This window comes from Hibiscus syriacus, unplaced genomic scaffold, assembly GCF_006381635.1.
Source record: "Hibiscus syriacus cultivar Baekdansim isolate YM2019G1 unplaced genomic scaffold, ASM638163v2 tig00000340_pilon, whole genome shotgun sequence".
NCBI lineage: Eukaryota > Viridiplantae > Streptophyta > Magnoliopsida > Malvales > Malvaceae > Hibiscus > Hibiscus syriacus.
This window is the reverse complement of record NW_024061783.1, coordinates 7,662,131-7,685,319: the sequence shown is the minus strand read 5'-3', so window position 1 is coordinate 7,685,319 and position 23,189 is coordinate 7,662,131. Positions and strand designations below refer to the sequence as shown.

Here is a 23,189-nt window from a genome sequence, read left to right as displayed (position 1 = left end):
TTGATTTGATTTTCACAAATTCATTATATATTCTTGTTTTATTATTTTGAGAGAAATGATTAATTAACATAATTAGTTTATTTTAAAATTTGTAAAATCTTAAAATTTTATTATATTTTTTTTATTTCATAAATTTTTAAAAAATATAAACTAAAGTGCTCTCAACAATTAATTGTGGGTAAAGCACACAAATAGTCCCCCGACAATAGGGTATTGCTTTATTGAGTCCCTCAACTATTAAAAGTTATAAAATGGTCTCCCGACTATATGACGTTGTTTTGTTGAGTCCCCCGACTATTAAGAAATACAAAATGGTCACACGACTATTTATATATTCCAAACTCATCCTTTTATGTTAAAAATTGACAGCCGTCTGAAGTAGAAGTTAATCTGTTGACTAAGATATGATAAAATTATATTTTAATGATGTCTACTGTCAATATCGTTGCTTTCAAATACTGACTCGACAATATAATGTTTCAAGCACTGACTCAACAACATAATGTAAACGAAGATTTAATCCATAAAATACCACTCAAATGATTCATGGATCAAATTTTATCATATCCAAGTCAACACGTTAACATCCAGCTCAAATTGTCGTCAATTTTATAACAGAAAATGACAAGTTTGAAACATATGAATAGTCATGTGATCGTTTTGTAACTTCTACTAGTCGAGGGACTCAACAAAACAACATTCAGATGATCATCATTTTATAACTTTTAATAGTCAGAGAACTCAACAAAATAATATCTTATAGTCGAGGGACCACTTGTGTACTTTACCCATTAATTTTCTGAAGAAGTATAAAAGTAGTTGTTGATCGCTTCAATTAAGGATGAGTGAGTAAAATTATTAGAATTTCACTTTGATAACTGTACATTCCCATGTCTCTTGACTCACCTCGGACTTCAAAATTCTCCTTTAAACCAACTCACTGAAAATCGTTAGTTTAAAATGTTTTCTGATTTTTCGGGTCTAAAATGCTTTTTCGATTTTCAATTGACAAACGATAAAGAACTAGGGACGGCATCACTTCGGGTTGGGGCAGATTTTTTTGTTAATTTGATTCAACCCGAAATATATATCTCCACTTGAACCCGACCTAATCCAAAAAATATATATCTTCTATCCAATCGATCTGACTCGAAGATTATATTTCTTCCACTCAAACCTGACCTAACCCCATATTTTGGAGTATAAATCCAACCCGACCATACCCGACCTAATCCAATCTAAAATAAGGACCTAATTAAATAAAACTATAGAGAAGAGTATTATAACAATTATCTATAATTTTATATGAAAAATTACACTATTACTCCAGGATTGGGTCGGGTCGAAGATTTTTCACCCTCCACTAGAACCCAACCCGACCTCACCCCTATATAATTTTCAACCCGAATTGAACCCAATTTTTTAAATAAAAAAACCAACCCTATTGAGTTGAATCGGATCGAAATCTGTCGGTTTGGTAGTAAATTTCATCCCTACTGAGAACTAAGTAATTAAACAAATATTAAAGGCATAAGTCACATTTTAACCTTTGAACGTGTTTATTTTTTTCAAATTAATATCTAAACTTTTTTTAGTTTACATTAATACTTAAACTTGTCTGCTTTTCTCATATTAGTACTAATTTTTTTATCCACAATAATACTTGATCTTCTTTATTTTTCCCACATTAATATCCTTTTTGTAAAAGGATAATAAAGAGTGACGTGGCACTCTAAAAATTGTGCCACATCATCACTCCAAAATAAAACTATAAGAAATTGTAAGCATTTATAGAAATTATAAAAATATATAAAATTTATTAAAACTATAAAAAAAACTGTTATAAAATATATCAAGGCGAAAAACGTAGACAAGTTTAGGTGGTAATATGGACTAAAAAATAGTTTAAGTACTAATGTAGGAGTAGACAAGTTCAAGTATTAATGTGGACATAAAATAGTCTAGGTACCTATACAGGAAGAGTGTATAACTTCAAGGACTAAAATGCTACTTATCCAAACATTGAATTATAGAGTATTATTGTAAATGAGATGAGACAGATCGTAAGCTACTCGAATTCGACTAGAACAAAGCTCTGTCAACATTCGAATCGGATGAACTTGACTCGAGCTCGAACTCGACTCAAATTTTTAACGAGCCAAAGTGAGCTACTTGATACCCTACACGAAAATCACGTGAGCAAGTCGAAAAAATAATATATTAATTTTTTTTAAAAAAAAATAATTATTACTAATATTACATTTATATGTTTTTTTAAATTATATATATATACAATATAAAGCTTTCATGTACTTAAAAATTCAAGTTCAAACCCATGTTTGAGCTTCAATCGAGCTAAGTCTGAGAATGTTTTGACTTCTAAGTTTTTTCGAGCTCGAGTCGAGTTTTAATTTTTATTTTGAATTCGAGTCTACTTAATAATTTTAAGCTCCCAAGCTTTCAGGTCGAGTTAAATTCAATTTTAAACTTTTCGAATCATCAAACTCAATAATATTAAAGTTCAACTGTTTACATTCCTAATTGCAGAGTAACGCAGATTTAGGCCTAATTTCTAGAAAATTGCTATTGGGTTTCGGGAAGTTAGGTTGTATGGATGTTGTGAATCTTGGGCTTTCATATTAAGATGTCATATCAGATTTTCTAATATTTTGGTGGAAACGAAAGATTTTCTGATAGCCCTCTTAATCTTGTAATACAATTATTAAATTGTTAATTCGTTTTCATTACTATCATTGTAGTCAACTTTTTTTCTTCAAATTAATAACTATCAACTTCTTTTTGTTTATGTGTCACCATTCGACGTTCTTTGACAATGAAGATCGATAAAGTTTTAGCTTTTAGTTTTTTATTAGAATTTGTAGAGAATATAAGGTTTTATGATGAGTTTGAATCAAAGAAAAGAAAGAGAGGACTTTTCAACCGATAAAACAACAAAAACAACAGAAGAAAAAACTATTGTCAATTTCAAGTATGAGACACTTAAGGCTGTCACTAATACATGTAATTATCAGACAGCAAAATACAAAATTAAAACTGAGATTCAGATAAAGAAAAAAGGCCATTCACGAATATAAAAGTAGAGTTATATCGAGAGAAGCTGCTGCTACTAATTTATCACTCAAGTGTAAAAGGGTTTTCATCATAAATATTTTCATTATGAAAACAGGTTATTTGCATCTCTACCAACTCGAGCCAAATCACTATATCACAACAAAACAATGCCTCATCTCACAACGTTTACCATAAACTCAACCTACACTCCATCGTTTCGGCTTTGCCTACTCGGAGTCTTGGTTTCAAGGTTCAATCACAAATAGAGGCTGCAAAAGGATTACAAACAAGAATGTCAGAATCAAATGTACTTCAATGCAAAGGATTCTTGTTTGCCATAATTGAATTCAAGGCAGTTAAGAATACTCACAGTGTCAACGCTGACTGATTTGCCATCTTCTGCAACGATCTCAACTATGGTTCCCGATTGATCAGCCTAAAGAAATAAGCATTTTCCAGTTAAGTGACATAAGCAACAGTTTTGACAATTTCATAAACTGTGGTTACGAAAAAACCATTCTCTTGATTAAGGTCTGTATAACACATCACACTCGGCCACTACTACCGCTGCAACCATGGGCTGTGATCACCAAAGAGAATCAAAATGCAAGCTTTCTGGTTAGTTGTTGAGAGTGCTCCAACAAGAAAGGCTAATCCGGACACTGTCTCGCCTATATTTGGCTAGCTCATCTTCAACTAACCAACTAGTTTAAGCCAAAAGCTACTCATGTATTTTTCGCAGTATATCATACAAAACAGAACACAAATGCATGCAATGAACCTCAACCACTGCAATCCATCATAAAAACTGCAACATGTTCATAAATATGGTTTGGAACATTTTTCCTCTCACAGGAAAATAAACATCAAGTCCTGTCAAAGTTAAAATGTAATCAAGTCCTAACCCATAGACTCAAAAGTAATCGCTGCTAGTTAGCAGGAATTTTATTTCCTTCTAAGTTTGTAGGCTTTTAGCACAAAACCCAACATCCTTACATGCTACAGGTGGCCTGAGGGATTTTGCTAGGGACACTTGGTACCTCGATGGGTTGGGCTGTCAAGCACCTGATGAAAAGTGGTCACTACCTCCTATAATCCAACAATCTCACCCCACCTCAATTCCCTAGTGATGCTCGGGAGACTGCAACCTCACTCTAACACCTCTAAGGATCAAGTCTCTACTACTACTAGACTAAAAGCTATTGCTGTTAGTAGGAAATTTATTAACTTCAAAACTAGCAGCACAAAACATCATGTGCGTACATGCTGCAAGCAGGCTAAGGGGTTTTGCAGGGCACTTGGTATCCTGGCAGGTTGGACCACCAAGCACATGATGACTTTAGGGTGATCACTGGCTCTCATAAGCAAAAAGATACCTTGAGACCTTTTTTTTTTTTTGATTAGAGATACCTTGAGACCTTCATTGGCATATTTGTTATCAAATTCCTGTCCCCATTCCTTGTAAAACTTGACATGTAAACTAAGACACCCCATTCTTCGAACGCTTTAGAGTTACATCTCAAAATTTCTTTCAAAGTTCAGACCTAAATAAATCAACATTATTTTATACATAGAAGTTCTAAAATATTAACAGGAGAAAATGTCAATGAAGGGTAGTATTTGTATGACAAATCATTATATCTATTCTAGGCAGAAAGAATATGAACTTACCTCTATTTCATTCATCAACTTCATTGCCTCAATGATGCATAACACCTGACCCTTCAGCACTTTGTCTCCAACCTACAGAGAAAACATTTTGCTTCAGTCCAAAGAGCCAAAGAGAATCAACTACAGGATAGACAATATAGCAGCACCATTAAAATCCAATAAAAACCAACATGGACTGTTCACCTTCACAAATGGTGGTTCACCAGGAGCCGGACATCTGTAGAATGTACCAGCCATTGGACTTTTAAGAGGTGGAAGTGATGATTTGGCTGACTTAGGAGCAGCTGGCGAAGGTGCTGGAGTTGGGGCAGCAGATGCTTGACCAAGAGGCGGAGGTGCAGGGACAGATGGGGTTGTAGGCATTACTGGTGATTGAGAGGGTGACTGCATCATATCAACTGGAGCTGCAGATGGTGGTTGGGGCAAGGCCACCTTTTTCCGGATTATAAGTTCACAGTCAAGTTGTTTAAGCTGCAACTCCACAATATCTCGTGAATCAACTAGCCTAGAAGAAAACATATAATAACAATTAAATTGAGTAAACTTTGGGGAATTAAAAAAAAAAACAAAATTCGACAATAAAAAGCTTACTTTACTAGACTTGAAACTTGATTAAGGAATTCTGAGATTGATTCTTCTGTGGCCAAAGATGGAGGAGGTACATCGCTTGATGGCTTAATTTTTGCTTCTGCGTTTGGTGGCCCTGATTTGACTGTAGGTGTAGCAGAAGCATTTGATGATCCATCAATGGCAACCTTGAAGACAACAGATGATCCCAAAATCATGTATATTAAGGAATCAAAACTTGGAAACCAATACTCTAACCAAAATCATTTAAAGAAAATTACCTCATTAAGTTGGCTTTTCACCACTGTAGAAGAGTTCTGACCAGGAAGCAAACTCTGCAATGTAGAGACCAGCAAAATTTTCAATTCAACAGAGAAAAACAAGAATTAAAGTAAACTTGACAGAACATAAAATTTCAGAGGGCATTTTTATTCTCTATAATTTATAGCAAGAAAGCAAAATGTTTGAGGCCTGCACAAGTAGAAAGATGTCAAGTTCCAACTATTGATGAGCCTCGCAATTTCAATATTATATTACATGTATAACATCCAAACTACATGAAAAGACTAAAAAACCAACTGTTTATTTCCAAATAACTCCATTAATTTAGAACGAGGAGAGAACATGTTTTTAGAATTAATGAATACCTCAGCCACATCTTATTTTCAAGCAATGAAGAATCTCAACCACATCAGTCGACTGTAATATATATAGTAGCATGCTTTTTCTTCACATAATTTAGTCAACCATGAAATTGAGTTAAATCAACACGGAGTGAACTTTCTGCATTATTGAAAGCATTATGAACATCCTAAAGGATTTCATTTAACTTTGCACAGTAAGATACGATGATCACCATGCGGTTAGAGGTGATAGTTTATTATAAATGTTTGGACTAGTCCTCCAAACAAAACTATCCTCTTCCAAAGATTTATAAATGATTATGGGGAAAAATCAGCTCTATACAATTAAAAATGCAGTTTTTCCTGGTTTCTTTCTCTTAGGCAATGCATTTTTTTTTATAAGAAGGTAGGTCTCGTTAAAAACCTCCTTCATGATTAATGGAGCACAAAGTGCTCCTTAATCAGCGAAAGGAGAAAAAGAGTGCCTTAATTCATTAAAAACCGAAAGATACATAATGTTTAAAAACAAACACACCCTTTACAATAATCAACCCAAATCCTAACTAAAGCCTAAGAGAAAGCTGTGTAACTAGCCAATACCAGCTTTAGCTAAGCTATCAGCCTCAACATTGGCTGATCTAGGAACCCATCTAATAATACCATTAAGATCTCTTAACAAAATAACAATGTCTTTCACAAAGGCTTTGTAGACAAACGGACAACAATCATAATTTTTGACCCACTCCACTGCTAGTTTACTGTCTGATTCAACAATTAAGCGTTCTTTAAACCTCTGATGAATCAAACCGAAGAAAGATAAGTCCTTATTGCCATAATCTCAATCAACAGAGGTGGACCTGGACCAGCTGCCTCTTGGAAAGAACCCATCACCGAGCTATCCTCAACTCTTAGAATGCCCCCAACACCACTTTTCCTACAATCTCCATTCACTTCTGCATCGACGTTCAATTTTATAAAACCCTTTGGAGGAGGAGACCAAGACACAGTTTTGATGATCGAAAACCTTGAATTAGAACAACAGTCCCCAAGAGTTGGATTAGAAATGAAAGTCCTTTAGAATAGCCATGTCATTGAATTTAGCTAAAGAACCAAGTAGCCAACCTACATCTTGCCATAAAAATAACTCCATCTGATTTACCCTTCCCCCATCGAACACAATGTCATTCCTAGTTTTCCAAATCGTCCATATAACCACTCCCGGAATAAATGACCAAATTTTAGAATTAAGGACCATTTCTTCCCAAGCTACCATAAAACTTTGAGCATTGTCCTGCAGAACCGAACACACTCCCCAAATTTTCAGAAATTTGTTCCAAAGAGTCCATGCCACGGTGCAAGTGAAAAATAAATGTGCTGAAGATTCACCCTTTTTACAAAACGGGCATGCAACATCAACAATAGCTGAAACTCTTCTCCTTTGTAATTCTTGCTTTACTGCCGATCTATTATACACCACCTGCCACATAAAGATCTCCACTCTAGGAGGCACTAAACCTCTCCAAATATATCTCATCCAAAAGGAGTCTGTTATCGAAACAGGACAGCAAGACTTCACATTGGACTTGACAGAATAGATACCTTCCCCATTCCCTTTCCAAACCAACCCATCTGACAAATCATGAGAAAGAGTGATATTGTGAATTATCGCCATAAGATCAGAAAACTGTTCCACCTCCCAGTCACTTAGATTTCTTCTCAATTGAACATGCCAAGACCAAACTGATGACCGAAACTCTCCAAACTCATTAAGCTTTCCATTCATGTTTACAGACAGAACAAACAGTCTCAGGAAAACTACTTTAAGAGGGAAATCAAGCGCCCAACTATCAAACCAAAAACTGATGCTCTCTCCATTCCCCACCCGTACTTTGAACATACTTCGAAACTTAGCTCCAAACTGATCCTCTTTGAAATGATATTGAACTACCGATTTCCAAATCCAAGAAGCATGTGCAGGAAGTTTATCCTTGAACAACAGAGATCTAGTGTCCAGATTATACTTACAGCAAATAACCTTCTTCCACACTGACTCTCTATCATTAGCAAATCTCCACGACCATTTTCCTAGGAGAGCTCTATTCATATAATTAAGATCCAAAACACCAAGACCCCCAACACTTTTGGCAGAGCATCTGTCGACCAATTAATCCAATGAATTTAGGTAATAACGATTGAGTGATACCAGAAAATGCTGCAGAGAAACTAACATTAACCAGAAACCTGTCAAGTCTGACAACAGTGGGATAATCCCAGTTGCTGCTCCATGTAAAATTCCCCCCAATTAAAGGCAGATCAATTAGCCCCGTTTGTTGAATAAAAAGACTGAAGATTTCCATAGAATTCCTGTTATGAGAACGACCCTCCTCTTCTTCTGTTAAATATGCATTGAAGTCCCCTCCCACACAAAAAGGAATGCTGAACCCATTTAAAAACAGTCCCAGTTCTTCAAAAAACCAGCCTTTTCTTCTTTCACAGATGGACCATAAACATTTATGAAACCACATCTAAGTTGGTTGGATTTGAACTTCCCGAAAATAGCAATAAACCTCCTGTGAACATGCTGATCTTCTTTCTCAAAAAAACTATCATCCCAACAACTTAAAATACCCCCTGAAGAACCTGCTGCTGGTGACTCAACGACCCCTTGCAACTTACTCAACCCACTTCTCCTTAAAAAAGATCTTGGTAAAATCTCAAGTTTTGTTTCTTGTAAAAAAAGAAACGTTGGTTTTTTCTCATAAACTATTTTTTGAACAGCTCTCTGTTTTTCTTTTTTGCCCAACCCCCTAATATTCCAAGACAACATACATAGCTTTGGCATCATATTTCTATTTGATAATACCAAAAACAATCCCAGGATTAACCCACATACATGATACCAAAATGAACCATACATATGGCTTCACCTAGTAAAATTAAACTTTTTCTTGATGCAAAAAGTTAAGTACTTTCTTAAAGAAAAATCATTCATGTAATACATTTCGACTATAAATTTTAAAACAAACAATAAATAATTAGTATACTCTTTGATATGTGCTTAACATAAGATAAATCGAAGCAAAAGTAATCTGGTACAAAAGATGATAGTACGAATTTTACAATGAATCTAACAAAATAGGCTTTATTAATGAGATAGGTTAAATTACTTATAAGATTTAGATGTCCACAACTGAATTCACTATACATAGAAATAGCTTTTTACTATCGGTAACTCGACTATTGAATTTGGGATTGTACTTCTACATAGCAACTCAACAAATAACATTGATTCTATAGGGCAGTTCCATTTCATGGGCAAGTTGCATGACTGTTTTAAGTTGTCAGTAGCATCTAAATAACATTATCAGTAATTTCTACTAGTGCATAATATTCTAAAATAATTTATCAAGCATTTTACCTTACTATGGGATTTAGCACTTAACATATACAAGAGTTTGGTTAAACTTCATAAAAGATTAAGATGATATTAAAACTAGTATTAGTCATAACTAAGAAGGCAATGGAGCTCGTTTTCAAGATGCTAAAAAACCGAGAGTTTGACACAGGAGCTTTATTTATTTTATAATATTTTATTATTTCAATTTTATTAGGTATTATACATATTATGGATGGTTGGATGGCTTATAAGTTTTCTTTAGTTTTTAAATCTAGGGCTATATTAAGACTTTATTTGTAACCCTAATATAAATTAGTTGTGGAATATTTATTGCCACAACCTATTATTATCTTCTTTTAATAATTAAAAGGGTTCGCTGCATGAAGTTCGAGCTCTTGTGCATGTCCAATGTTACTCCAAAGAAGGAAGGATCTTGAAGGATGTGTGTGGATACACGTGTAATTAATAAAATTACCATCAAATAAAAGTTTCCCATTCCTCGATTAAATGATATGTATTTTTTTTATAGGAATAGGAGGTCTCATTAAAAACCTCCCTCATAGTTGCCTCTTGAGAAGAGGCGACTAGCAGAAGGAGGAAAAGAGTACCTCAGTAGATTAATAACTGAAAATTACATAAGACTATAGATTACAGAAAACCCGAAATAAAAGACCAAACAACCATTATAACACTAAGGACATTCAACCTATCCCGTCCTTAGCTAACTTGTCAGCCTCCCAATTACAAGCCCTAGGAACCAACCTAACCATAATGTCTCTATCGGAAATTAAATCCGCAATTTCCCCAACCAGATAACAAAAAAACGAAGGGGCAGCAAAGGGCCTCAAAATCCAACCCACTACTGTTTTACAGTCACTCTCCACAATAAGTCTTCCCTTTAACACCTAATCCGAATTAAGAAACAAATCAATGCCTTCTCTAATAGCTTTCAACTCAGCAAACAAAGGATGACCAGGTCCCACAGCCTTAGAAAAAGTGATCAAGATAGAACCATTCGAATCTTTCAACAAACCTCCAATTCCACCCTTAAAACCATCCCGTCTAACTGCCACATCTACATTGAATTTATAAAAATCGGTTGGAGGCGGGAACCAGCACTGATCCTTCTTAATAGAATTGACAGCTATATTGTCTGCAAGCCGTGAATCCCTTATTAATAAATCAACCTGGAAATTAGCCTTAGGAAATTTAGCTAAAAACCATGTGGCCAGCCTGAATCTGCAAATGAATAACATTGTAGAGCTGTCAAAATTCCAATTTTCGAACACCACTAAATTCCTAGCCTTCCAAAGCGACCACAGTACAACTCCTGGTATAAACTTCCAAATAGAAGAAGCCTTTAAATTAGACCAAGAACACAGTAAAGACATGGGATCTTTGGGCAAAACTGTAGAAACCTCCCATAACTTAATGAATCTATTCCACAACTCCCAAGCAACAGGACATAATATAAAAAGGTTTTTAATTGTTTCTTCCTCCTTTTGGCATAAAGGACATAATAAATTATCCAGGGGAACACCTCTTTTTACCAACTCCACTTTAGCAGCAAGTTTTTGGTGAGATAGTTGCCATAGAAAAGTTTCAATTTTGGAGGAGCCAACGCAGACCATACCCATTTATTCCACTGGAAATTCCCTCCAAAACTGCGTGTAAGTGTGGATCTGCAAGTCTTAACTGAGAACAAACCATTTCCATTCCCTGACCAAGTTAGAAAATCATCAACTGAATCGATCAAAACAATATTCTCAATCAATGTCATTAGAGAAAACCATTTATCCAACTCCCAGTCACATAAACTCCTCCTTAATCGAATATTCCAAACCCAGCCATTGTTTTCATAACAACCAAAGTCTGCAACTGTTCCCAATTTATTGATCGATAAGGCGTAAATTCTAGGAAATTGATCTTTTAGAGTTATATTATTAACCCAAACGTCATTCCAAAATCCAATTGATCTACCATTCCCTACTTGTATCTTTGAATTTGACCTCAAATAGTTCCCAATATCATCCTTTTTCTCATAATTGTTCAAAATTCCTCTCTATATCCATGAATCATTAGGATTAGCAGCCTTATCAATTGAAAGAGCTAAATTACTGATATTGTGCTTGCAACAAATCATCTTCTTCCACTGAGAATCTCTCTCTTTTGCAAATTTCCACACCCACTTCCCAAGTAACACTCTATTGGCCATAAACAAATTCAGGACACCCAATCCACCCTCCTCGTAAGGTTGACACACCGTTTTCCAATTAACCCAATGAATTCGTTTCTTCATAGGACTATCCCCCAAAGGAATTTAGCCATCAAAGAGTTTAGCTTAAGACTTATCTTTGAAGGGATTTTGAAAATAGATAGAAAAAAAATAGGTAAGGACGACAAAACAGACTTCACCAACACTAATCTCCCTGCCATCGATAATGAGGTAGCTTTCCAGCCTGCTAATTTGCTATTGAACTTCTGCACTACTGGATCCCACAACATTTCTGAATTTCTACACGTACCAATCGATAAACCAAGGTAATTCATAGGAAAAGCCCCCACACCACAGCCTGCAATAATAGCCCAATCCTTAAGAACTTCCTCATCCAAATTAACACCAAACAGCTTACTTTTGGATAAGTTAAGATGGAGGCCTGACATTAAACTAAAAACCCTCAAGACTCTCCTAATATTTAGAATCTGGGTAGGAGAATCCCTACAGAATAAAATTAAGTCATCTGCAAACTGCAGGTGCGTCAAATGGAACTTATTATCCCCTTCCAACACTGAACCCTTCAAACAGAGCACAATCAGCAGACTTAGACAACATTAAATTCAGTAGTTCCCCAACAATATTAAACAGCAGAGGAGACAAACTACATCCTTGCCTCAACCCTTTCCCCATCTTGAATTCGTTAGTCGGAGAACCATTGACAAGAATGGAGATCGAGGCAGATGAAATGCAAAAGTCAATCCATGAAATCCACTTTTCTCCAAATCCCATAATTTTAAGTAGTCTCAACAAGATCGGCCATTCCACCGAATCATAAGCCCTTCGAAAATCAACCTTGAAAACAACACCTTTCCTCCCTTTTTCCTCCAAAAATCAATAACTTCATTGGCCAAAAAGGCACAATCCAACAGCTGCCTTCCAGGAGTAAAGACAAACTGAGAAGGACTAACAACATCTTTAATAACAGAAATAAGCCCTCTAGATAAGACTTTAGAAATAATTTTATACAGGCTGCCAACTAAGCTAATTGGTTTGTAATCCTCGATACCTTCAGGATTTCTGATCTTGGGAATCAAAGTTAAAAAAGCATGATTGACCCCATGCTCCCAGTTCCTTCCATTATAAATTCTTCAACAAATTTCATAATATATGGCTTCAGAGTTGGCCAGAATCTCTTAAAGAAACCCATGGGGTAACCGTCTGGCTCCGATGCTTTGGCACTATCCGAGTGAAAAACTGCCTCCCACACTTCCTGTTCAGAGAATTTAACTTCAAGAAACTCCTTTTGATTAGCTGACAGTTTGGCAAAATTCAAATCAATATCATCCACCTCTAGAGTTGTTTTCGAATTATAGTTACCCTTGAAATAATAAAAACCAAAGTCTCTCAACTGATTCGGGTCTGAAATAACATCTTCTGCCACCTTCAATGAATAAATTGTGTTAATTATGTTCCTGTTCAATGCGCACAGATGGAATAACTTTGTGTTTCTATCCCCTTCAATACTCCATTTCACTCTTGACCTCTGCAACCAAATACTCTCCTCCTTGCTATGCAAATTCCAGAGCTTCTTCCTCGAAATAACAAGCAAGTCCCTTTCTTGAGTAGATAATCCCCCTCCCTGTAGTTTCAATTCCAGCCCATTAATCATTGTTTCTAATTCTGAAATATCATCAGAAAATCCCCTCTGATTTTTCCTTGGCCAATTCCTAATAACCTACTTAGTTCCTCTAAGAATTGAAAACAAACCCCTACCACCATTATCCTTCCTCAGATTTGTAAAAGATTGTTCCACCACCCCATCAAACCCCTCTTCCTCGAGCAAGTAGTTATAAAACCGAAACGGCTTAGGACCCCAATTATTGCACTCTTCCACCAACAGAATTGGGTTATGATCCGATAAGGATTTAGGAAGCATTTTTTGAATCACATACGCATTGAAATCCCCCCTATACAAACAGGCGAATTCAGACTTTGCACAAAACACAAAAAATCCCTGAAAAACTCCTCTTTCTCAGCCTCTACTAATGGACCATAGACATTTATAATGACACATTCAAAATTGCTCAACCTGAACTTCCCTGATAATGCCATAAATCTACTGTGATTATGCTGATCACTGACCTCAAAAAATTCCTCGTTCCACAAACACATCAAGCCACCTGCAGAACCCTCAGCTGAAAAAAAACAACTACCTCTGAGCATATTACCTCCAAGCTTTCTCATTAACCCACTTCGACAAACATTCAGTTTTGTTTCCTATAATAACAAAATGACTGGCTTTTCGCTGTAAACCAATCTTGCCACTGCTCTGATTTTCTCACTTTTCCCAAGCCCCCTAATATTCCATGTAATAATTTTTATTTTTGACATATGATATAAAATCATTCAACACCAAAATTAATCCGCAAGGAACCATCAGGAACCCTGACCAGACCCCATCATCTGCATCTTGAAAATCTCTTCTTTTAAAATCTGATGCCCCCCTTTAAAGGAAATTTCCAGTATGTCACATACTTCCCTAGTAGCTACAGCTTCTAGCCTAGCTTGAACAAACTCCTGAGAAGGCTGAGAAGCCTCCCTGACATGATCCAAAGATTCCCTGGCCATACTATTAATCACCCTTCGATAGACATAAAAGCTAATATCCACTTCCCCCTCCGAGCACACACTACCTGAATGGCAGGGTGCAATTCTTAGCCTTCTACGGTTCACTAAATTTTTTGACCAAGAAAGCCCCTGAACAGAATATTTTGAAGAATCCAAATTGTTCTCCTTAACTAAATTAATGCCATCTATCATTGATCCTGAGCTGGTTCCATCTCTCACAACCAAGGTTCGGTCTCTGTCACTCAACTTAGAACCACTACCCTCCTTAAAGTTGCCTTGTAAATCCTCCATACCCTCCTTCATCATCTGTGACGCAACCTCATTATCACCAGGTACGCTATCCCTCTGTAAATCATTAAACCTATGAGAACCTAACACAAGATCCTCATGTCTACTCCGCTGTCCAACAGACTGCTCTTCATCCGTCGACTCCCAGCTTGCCTTGAACCAAATCTTTCTCCCCCTCTGTAATTCTTGTCACCATCCTAGTATCATCATCTTCTGCAAAATATATAGGATTGGCTGATCTGTTATTGGGCTAAAGTATGAATTTATCTCCAATCCATTTTATATTATAAGCAGCCCAGAATGACAGATTTTGTTATTAGAAGTTAAAGAAACCTCCTTGTCTTCAGAATGGGCTATTTCAACGGGTAGAATATTTTCTCTCAAATCTAGCCCCACGTGATCTCCCACTTGGACTGACCCCTTTCCAAAAACCTGACAGCCCACAATTAGAAGTTTCTTCATTTGACTTCCTTGAATTAGCTTGTCCCCCACTAACTACAATCAAACCACTGTTATGGCCAGCATTCAACCAAGAGATAACTTTATGCCTAGAATTTCTCTGTTGACTCTTCTCTGTCAATTGCCAGAGCAGGAACACAATCATCCTCTACCTCGAAAAATACGTAGTCACTGTTCAGCTTATTTGAATTTTCCTCATCCATCCTCTTCCCCAACTGGTCTGGTTGAATCAAGACAGACCCCATGGAAATCTTGATTTTGAACGATCTACCGTAAGAACCAACAGTAACCGTTTCTGGAACATCGAAGGGGCTCTCCACCCTGAGCAAAACCTTTGCCGACGAGAGATCATATCTATTTTTTGAATCTTCCTTAAAACAGATAAACCTTCCCCATTTCCCAGTAAGTTTCTCCAAGAAAGCCTCATTCCAGCACAGAAGGGGCAAACCACATAAATCTATCTGACACAAAGCCAAAGGAACTCCATTCTCATTTAAAACTGGTGCCAACCAATCAAAACACAAGGACAACTCTTCCTTTTTATTCTCCCAAACATAAGAGAATTCATCAACCGAGTCAAAAGTGATGATACAAGCCTTCCAAGCATAACCCCATCTCGAAACCTGGACACCGAATCCCTCTATCTCCAAGGCTTCCTTTAATGACTCATACTCATAAGATGGTTTCATTATTCCTGTTAATGATCGTTTAACCCATTCCGCCAATAGATGCATCTCCCACACATTCCTCACACCAGTATCATTCCGTTTGTTGTCCTCGACATTAATCTCTAACTCCTGTTCTCTTCTCCTGTTAACATCAGGCTTCATGACTTCCTTATATGATCTGTCATCCCTAAAGCTTTTCAACGACTGTGTCTTACTCCTAATATAAGACAAATCCTGCTTTTTTGACTTGATCACCAGCGTACTCTTCCCCTCAGCATCCTCCTCCTTATTTGCCTTCTGATATTTAGCAACCCCCACAGAGATTCTCCTCCCATCAAACCATTTACCATTCACAAACTAGATTGCTCTCTTCCTACTTTCCTCCTCAGCAAATTGGACAAAAGCAAACATCGAGGACTTGTAATTTGATTTCTCTAAAAACCGTGGAATGAATATTCTCAAAATCTGACCATAAGGACTAAAATAATCCCTTAGTACATGCCTTGAAACCCTCTTACTAAGATTATCAATGAACACTGTCCATTCCTTAACGAAAGCAATCGACTTTTTCGAATTCTCTCTACTTCTCTATCTACCTATCGCACTCATTCTCTCTTTCCTTTACTGTTGACAACAATCCTCTAACCTTGCTTGTAAGTGACCGCTAAATTGTGATCTTTTTGAAATTTAAGCTGGGGGAAGAGAAATTTAAAGCTTGGAGCATCCCTTTTAAATGAGACAAAAGTAACTCTATTTACCGTCTCAATGTGATGTAAATGAAGGGTGGGGGAAAATCAATTGAGTCTACCAGGTCTCTTCATCTACCCTACTGAAGACATTAAATGATATGTATGATCAATTGGCTCGTTCTAAGGTGTGTTAAAAGATTGATTTGAGAAGCAGGTACCACAAAATCAAATTGAAAGGTGGAAACGATTGGAAAACAGCATTTAAAACTCTTACAGGTCTATATGCATGGTTAATGATGCTTTTTTGGCCTAACACATATCACTTTTATGTGGGTCATGGATAAGTATTATGTCGTATTGAATTCCTTCGTTGTTTATTCTAACAACATACTGGTTTACAGTAAAAGCAAGGACAAACACATGTCCCTCTTGCAACAAGTTTTGGAGGTGTTATATGAATTTGAAGAAGGTTTGTGTAATTAAAGGATGACCTACACCGCAGAATTTTAAATATGTTTGAAGCTTTCATGGGTTGGATTCATTTTATAGGAGGTTTATCATAACTCCGACACTATTACGAGCACTATTACTTAATTCTTTAAGATGGACAGCTTCAAGTAACCAAAATCAGCTAAAACGCCTTTGAATCGGTTAACATTTTGATGATGGAATCACTTGTTCCTGCACTCCCAGATTTTAAGAAGTTACTTCTCATCGAATGTGATGCATCTTAGGTAAGATTCATAAGAAATGGAGTTGTTCTCTGTCAAGAAGGCCGACTGAACATTTTAGTGAAAAAGTTATTTGATGCAAAATAGCATTATTCCACTTACGATCTAGAGTTTTATGCTTTGGTAAGGACTGTTCAACATTGGGAGCATTACTTGACTTCTTGGGAATTAGCAGTTTACTCGAATCATCAAGCGTTGGAATTTTCAAGTTCAAAGAAAAGGAAGGGTTGTCATGCTAAGTGGGGTTCTTATCTAAATGACTTTAATTTCTTAGTGAAATACACGACCAATGAAACTAATGTTGTGACAGATAATCTTGGTAGACGATCTTTAGTACTAATGGAAATGAGTGCGGAAGTGATGGGTTTTGAGGAATTGAAGAATCAATAAAAAAAATTGACCCATATATTGGCCCTATGATTTCTGAATTGGAAGGGTCGACTAAACATGAAAATTGGGTTTATCAATTACATGATGGGTATGTGTTAAGAGGCAATCGTTTGTGCATCTGAAAGGTTCTTTAGGTGAGCATGTTATGAGGGAACTTCATGAAAATTGCTTGGGAGATCACTTTGGAAGAGGTAAGACCATGGTTAGTGGTCGATCGATATTTTGGGGGGAAATGTACAAGGATGTAAGCAAGTTGGTGAAAAGGTTTCCTTGTCAATTTGGCGAGGGTAATTCATAAAATATAGGGTTATACACTCTGTTGTCTATGCCAAAGGTGTCGTAACTCATTTGAGCATGGATTTTGTCTTGGGATTACCAAAGAAAACATAGGGTTAAGATTCAATCTTTGTTGTGGTTGTTGGGACCGTCGGCGCACCCCATGGCGCAGCGGAAACAAAACTCGACGGTCTCACCAACGATCCAAGTACGAAAAACTGAAATCGGAAGGAAGAGAGCGGGTTCCTTGAAAAAAAGCAAGGAAAGCAGTGAATTCTGGTGGTATAGATCGGTTCGAATCGTAAGCCTCCACGAAATCACGTCTCGGCCTCTACTCAGTTCACCCGATTGAGAGCAACTTTGTTTTCCCCCAAAACAGTTTTGAGAGAAAGTGGCTGAAAGTTTTGCGTGTGTTCTCACAAAAACGGCTGTTAGACCTAACACACCCTTTTATAGCCCAGTTACCCTAGTCATATTAGGGTTTTTATTATTTCAAATTAATTAAATCTATATTTAATTAATTGGAATTTAATAATCCTTTTATATCTAAGTTACCCTAATCATATCAGGGATTTTATTATTTCAAATTAATTAAATCTATATTAATTGAAATTAAATATTCGGGATTATTAAAATATATACTTAATTAACTCTAGATATATTTTAGTAACATACAACAAATTGTACATCTTTGCTCGTTTCAATCTTAGGGTGTGACCCTGTAGGTTCTTGTAACATTAGAAGTAATTATTAGAACAATTCTAATATTACATACAATGAGTGACATCTAGCAATATATCAATTGTCACCTAAGTTACAAGAAAATATGATTCGACATATCATCTTGGTGATTAACTCTTTTATGTATTATATCTTTATGTCATTTATATCTAGAATAGGCACAAGTCTTGGAATAGTCACACTTGTATAGCCCATTTATTGTTTCTTGATTTCTAGAGTAGACTTTAATTAACGAATAGTTTATGATATCTCATATCAACTTATTCGAACATGGCCATGCGTTTCTAGTCTTACTCAATCAAGTGGCCTGTGATATATTTCCTATTATGTAGGAAGGGCATATCCTATCTTAATCATACACACCCACTACATATATTGAGATATATTCAATAACAGTCTTTATAGAACAACCAGTTACGGAGCTTGTTTAGCTGCATCAAAACATACAACAATATATGTTGGGATAGTATTGATCTCAAGTCTGAGGATCATACATATAGTCATCACCATGAGCAATGTTATGAGTGTCACATAATAATCCAAGACATATGCTCATGGTGGGTCAATCCAATACATTGTTCTCTAACAATATAATCATGTATCAATTCTGACATCTCTATGTCAATGACAACTCGTTGTCATCAATCAATAACATGTTAGTCTTAAGCGTATTATTATTGTCCATGCCCATAATAATACTTGACTAGGGATCTTTTAATAATAATAATTATGTCATTATATGGACTTTATTATCTTCCAGTTTATGTTAAACACATATATATAACTGAAAATAATAGCAGCAATGCCTTTTATTCAATAAAATCGGTAAATAAAAGTATTATTACAATCATCATATGATTGGTCTTTGGGTATACTCTAACAGTGGTGGACGTGGATCGTTTCTCGAAGACGACACACTTCATTCCTTGTTCAAAAACTTCTTACGCTACTAATATTGTGTGGCTTTCATGTGTCTATAATTTCAAATACAAAATGTTAAAGAAAAACAAAGGCTATTAACCATCTGATTATCAGAGTTTAGGAAATATGCTTAGGTTTCATGTTGGAAATTTAATCATGTGAAGAGTAAGGATTTGGTTATTACTGAATTCAAGTGTTGCATACAATTATGTGAATAGAACAATTAAGATTACACCTTTTGAACTACCTATGGACTAAAACCTCAACTTGTGCTTGATTTAGATCCTTTTCCAATTGGGACTAGGGTGAGTGGAGATGGATAAGCATTTAATGATTATATACCACAAGTTCATGAAGAATTGATGGTTGCCTTGAAAGCAATCAATGAGATAGCTAATATACATAATCCAATTAGGATGTTTGAAGACAGAGACTCAGATCTTGAACATATAAGGCAAGAAAGGTTTCAAAAGGGCACTCATCAAGTTAAAGAAGTTTGGGCCATGTAAGGTGTTGAATAAAATAAGCTCCAATGCTTATTTGATCAAGTTGCCTTCAGACTTGCATATCAACCCAGTTTTCAACGTGTCTGACTTGTAATCTTTTGCTGGTTTTGATGGGTCTTGTTAAAATTTTAAATATGCATATGAAGCTAACTAAGGTGAACACTGAGGTTATTGAAGATTTGTTGAATGTTAAAAGCTAAGATCTAGAAGGGGTAATCTATATAGGAGATTTTTGGTGAAATGGTTACGCAAATCAGCTAGTGAAAGTACTTGGGTTGCAGAAGAGTTGAACCAAAATTTTATGTTAAAGTTTTCTCGTCAGAGTCAAATTTTCCAGCAGGAGAGAATGGTGCAGGAGCTTTATTTATTTTATGATATTTTATTATTCCAATATTATTAAGTATTAGACTATAGACTGCTACAATTATAAGTTTCTTTAGGTTTTAAAACTAGGATTATGATTAAAACTTATTCTTATCTTCTTGAATTAATAGAGACTAGAAAGTTTCAAGAGTTCCATCTTCTTTCTACTAATTTTCATTCTTAATTCTGTTGATTAACCGCAGATCTTCTTGTAAACCACACCAGAGTTCCATTAATCCTACTAAACTGATAAAGCATCAAAGCTAGTTGCATATCTGTAAACGGTCAAATGCCTAGCATGTATATTTTCTTTAACCTGCAGAGCTAATTTCCAATATATATTTTGTTTCATATAAACTCTTACAAAATGTATTCAACTTAAATTGCAATTTAGTATAACTGAAACTAACAAGTTGTATTATCCAAAAAACAAAAAGGAAAATAACAAGTTAATATTTTTAACATATGATATGATAGAACACCGAGAAATACGTTGATTTATGGTTGTAAATATTATGGTACAGAGTTAAGCCTATAATGGGATCAATAGAACAATAAATCTTCATTGCTCTACTTATTCATAAAATTCTTCTATTACATAAGGGTGCACATTTGACCAGCAACAAAGGAACTTGAAATTCTATAACTGGAAGCGTATTGTTTTACAAAGATGACTCATGCAAATGAAAGCACGGGAATAAAACATGCAAGTGTTTTTCTCTTTCAAAGAATGATGACAAAATGATCAAACCATGCTGCGACATGGAAAAAGCTATTACTTATCGCGGTACAGATATTTACAAAATGAGAAAAGGGAACTAATTTGTTCGCCTTACTCCCATACCTTGCAATCTATTCCTAGATTATTGGATAAACTGCTTTCTGATTTCTAGCACAATGCAATAAAAGAGAAATAACCAAGAAAAAAAGGATCTATCTAATTACAAACAAAACGAGAAACAAGAATACCAAATACTTTTTTCTTTTCTTATCTTTTTCCCCTTATTAACACTTGCCTTTAGTTTTCCAAAAGTTGCTGAAAGAAAATTCATGTTTGGGTTTAACCAAGGAGATAACTTTATGTCGCACACAAATAAACAATCATCAATGTCAAAACAGTTTCATGTCTAAATATGTAATTCAAGCATTAAAATATTTTTTATCCAATCATAACAACCAAAGCAAAAATTTGGGGTTCATATGCAAATAAATCAGCATATGAAACAGTTCTAAAAGCCAGAAAAATCAATTGCAAAGATTAAAATAAATCATATTCTCCTCTTTTTGCTACTATTTTACCAGAAAAAAAAGTCAAGGATTCATACGTAAAATAGACCGAACAATGGAGACCACCAATCCAAACTCTGCTACCCTCAAACTTAAACGTATCAAGAAAAAAATAAAATCTAATGCAAGATTCACAGATTACAAGCAGCTAAAATGTACAGTAAAGAAATAAAATTAGAAAGAGAGAGAATTAAGAACGATTTAGTTACCTTGGAGAACAATAGACGGCTTGGGTTGGAAGAGAAGCGAAAGGAGAGGTTGGAGAGCTGAAGGTTAGAGGAAGGAGGCAAAGTAGCGGTGGTTTTAGCAACGGAAGTGAAGGCAGCGGAGGCTGTTGTTGAGAGTGAAGACGCCATTTATTTATTTATTTATTTATTTTCAAGCGATTGGATTTGTAGGAAAGAAGAGACTGTTTAAAAGAGAAACAGAGAAGGAGAGGAGAGGAGAGGAGAGGAGAGGAGAGGGCTTTGGGGAATCCGTCGAGAAGAAGAGTGGATGAATTTAAATTTTTTAAAGAAAATATATAAATATTTGTTAAGTTGTTAAAAAATAAATATATAATAAATATAATTTGATCAAATATATATTCTAATTATTTTTTATTTTTTTAACTAAATACGGTAATCTTATATTCCTGCTAAACCAACCAAACACAAAATACAATATTCTCAGTAATCTTATTCCTGGTAATCTTTTATTCTCACTGATTATCTTATATTCCGTGAACCAAACGCACCCTTAGCGTTAGATGAAATCTAGGAGAGACGAGTTTCTACTAATCTGCCATTTAGCCCTGTTAATTTAACTTTGGGTAAAGTATACAAATATTCCCCAACTATAGAACACTACTTTTTTTAGTCCCTCAATTATTAAAAGTTGTAAAATAATCCCTAAACTATAATGCATTATTTTATTGAGTCCCTTTAATATTAAAAGATACAAAATAGTCACTTGGCTATTTATAAATTCTAAACTTGTCTTTTTTTTTTTGATAAAAATTTGATGGACGTCTAAGTTGGGCATTAACCAATTGATTGAGATATGATAAAATCATATTTTATTTATGTTTCCTGGCACTATCTTTGCTTTCAGGTACTGGCTCGACGACATAATATTTCAAGAACTGGCTCGATGACATAATTAAAATAGAGAGTCGATTCAAAAAAATATAACTTAAACATTTCTGGGATCATATTTTATCATATCTTAGTCAACAAGTTAACATCCAGCCCAGATACCCAAAAATATTTTAACTGAAAAATGATGAATCTAGAACATATGAATAGTCGAGTAACCACTTTTTAAAATTTTAATAGTCGAATGACTCAACAAAGTAGTACCTTATAGTCAAGGGATCAATTTGTAACTTTTAAAAATTGAATGACTCAACAAAGTAGTACCCTATAATCAATGATCATTTTACGACTTTTAATAGTTAGTGGGCTCAATAAAGTAATATCTTATTAGTCAGGGGAACATTTAAATTCTTTACCCTTTCATTTTTAGGGTAAACTACACATTTACTACCATAACTATCACTTTTGTTCCGTTTTAGTCACTCAATTATTTTTTTTAGAATCATACCTATCTTTTAGTTTTGGTTTCATTTTGGTCACTCGTCGTTAAAAATTAACGATAATGCTGACGTATTACCATAAGATAATACCACGTCATCATTGAAAAAAATAAAAAAA

General features: G+C 35.2%; 1 protein-coding gene across 1 annotated transcript; it reads right to left on the bottom strand.

The window, feature by feature from the left end:
* Window positions 1-3,108: 3,108 nt before the first annotated feature.
* Window positions 3,109-21,906, bottom strand: LOC120203790 (biotin carboxyl carrier protein of acetyl-CoA carboxylase, chloroplastic-like). Its single transcript, XM_039203970.1, has 7 exons — window positions 21,705-21,906; window positions 5,592-5,645; window positions 5,335-5,498; window positions 4,927-5,248; window positions 4,744-4,815; window positions 3,443-3,508; window positions 3,109-3,341 (listed from the first exon to the last, which is right to left on the bottom strand). The coding sequence occupies exons 1-7, from the start codon at window positions 21,849-21,851 to the stop codon at window positions 3,318-3,320; spliced, it is 849 nt and encodes a 282-aa protein (XP_039059901.1). The 5' UTR covers window positions 21,852-21,906; the 3' UTR covers window positions 3,109-3,317.
* Window positions 21,907-23,189: the final 1,283 nt, after the last annotated feature.

Excerpts from the sequence above, each read along its gene's own strand:
- LOC120203790 (XM_039203970.1), bottom strand. The coding sequence starts at position 21,851 with ATGGCGTCTTCACTCTCAACAACAGCCTCCGCTGCCTTCACTTCCGTT. Across the intron at positions 5,646-21,704 it reads GCCGTCTATTGTTCTCCAAG|AGTTTGCTTCCTGGTCAGAA; the intron begins GTAACTAAATCG and ends TCTACATTGCAG. Across the intron at positions 5,499-5,591 it reads TGAAAAGCCAACTTAATGAG|GTTGCCATTGATGGATCATC; the intron begins GTAATTTTCTTT and ends GTTGTCTTCAAG.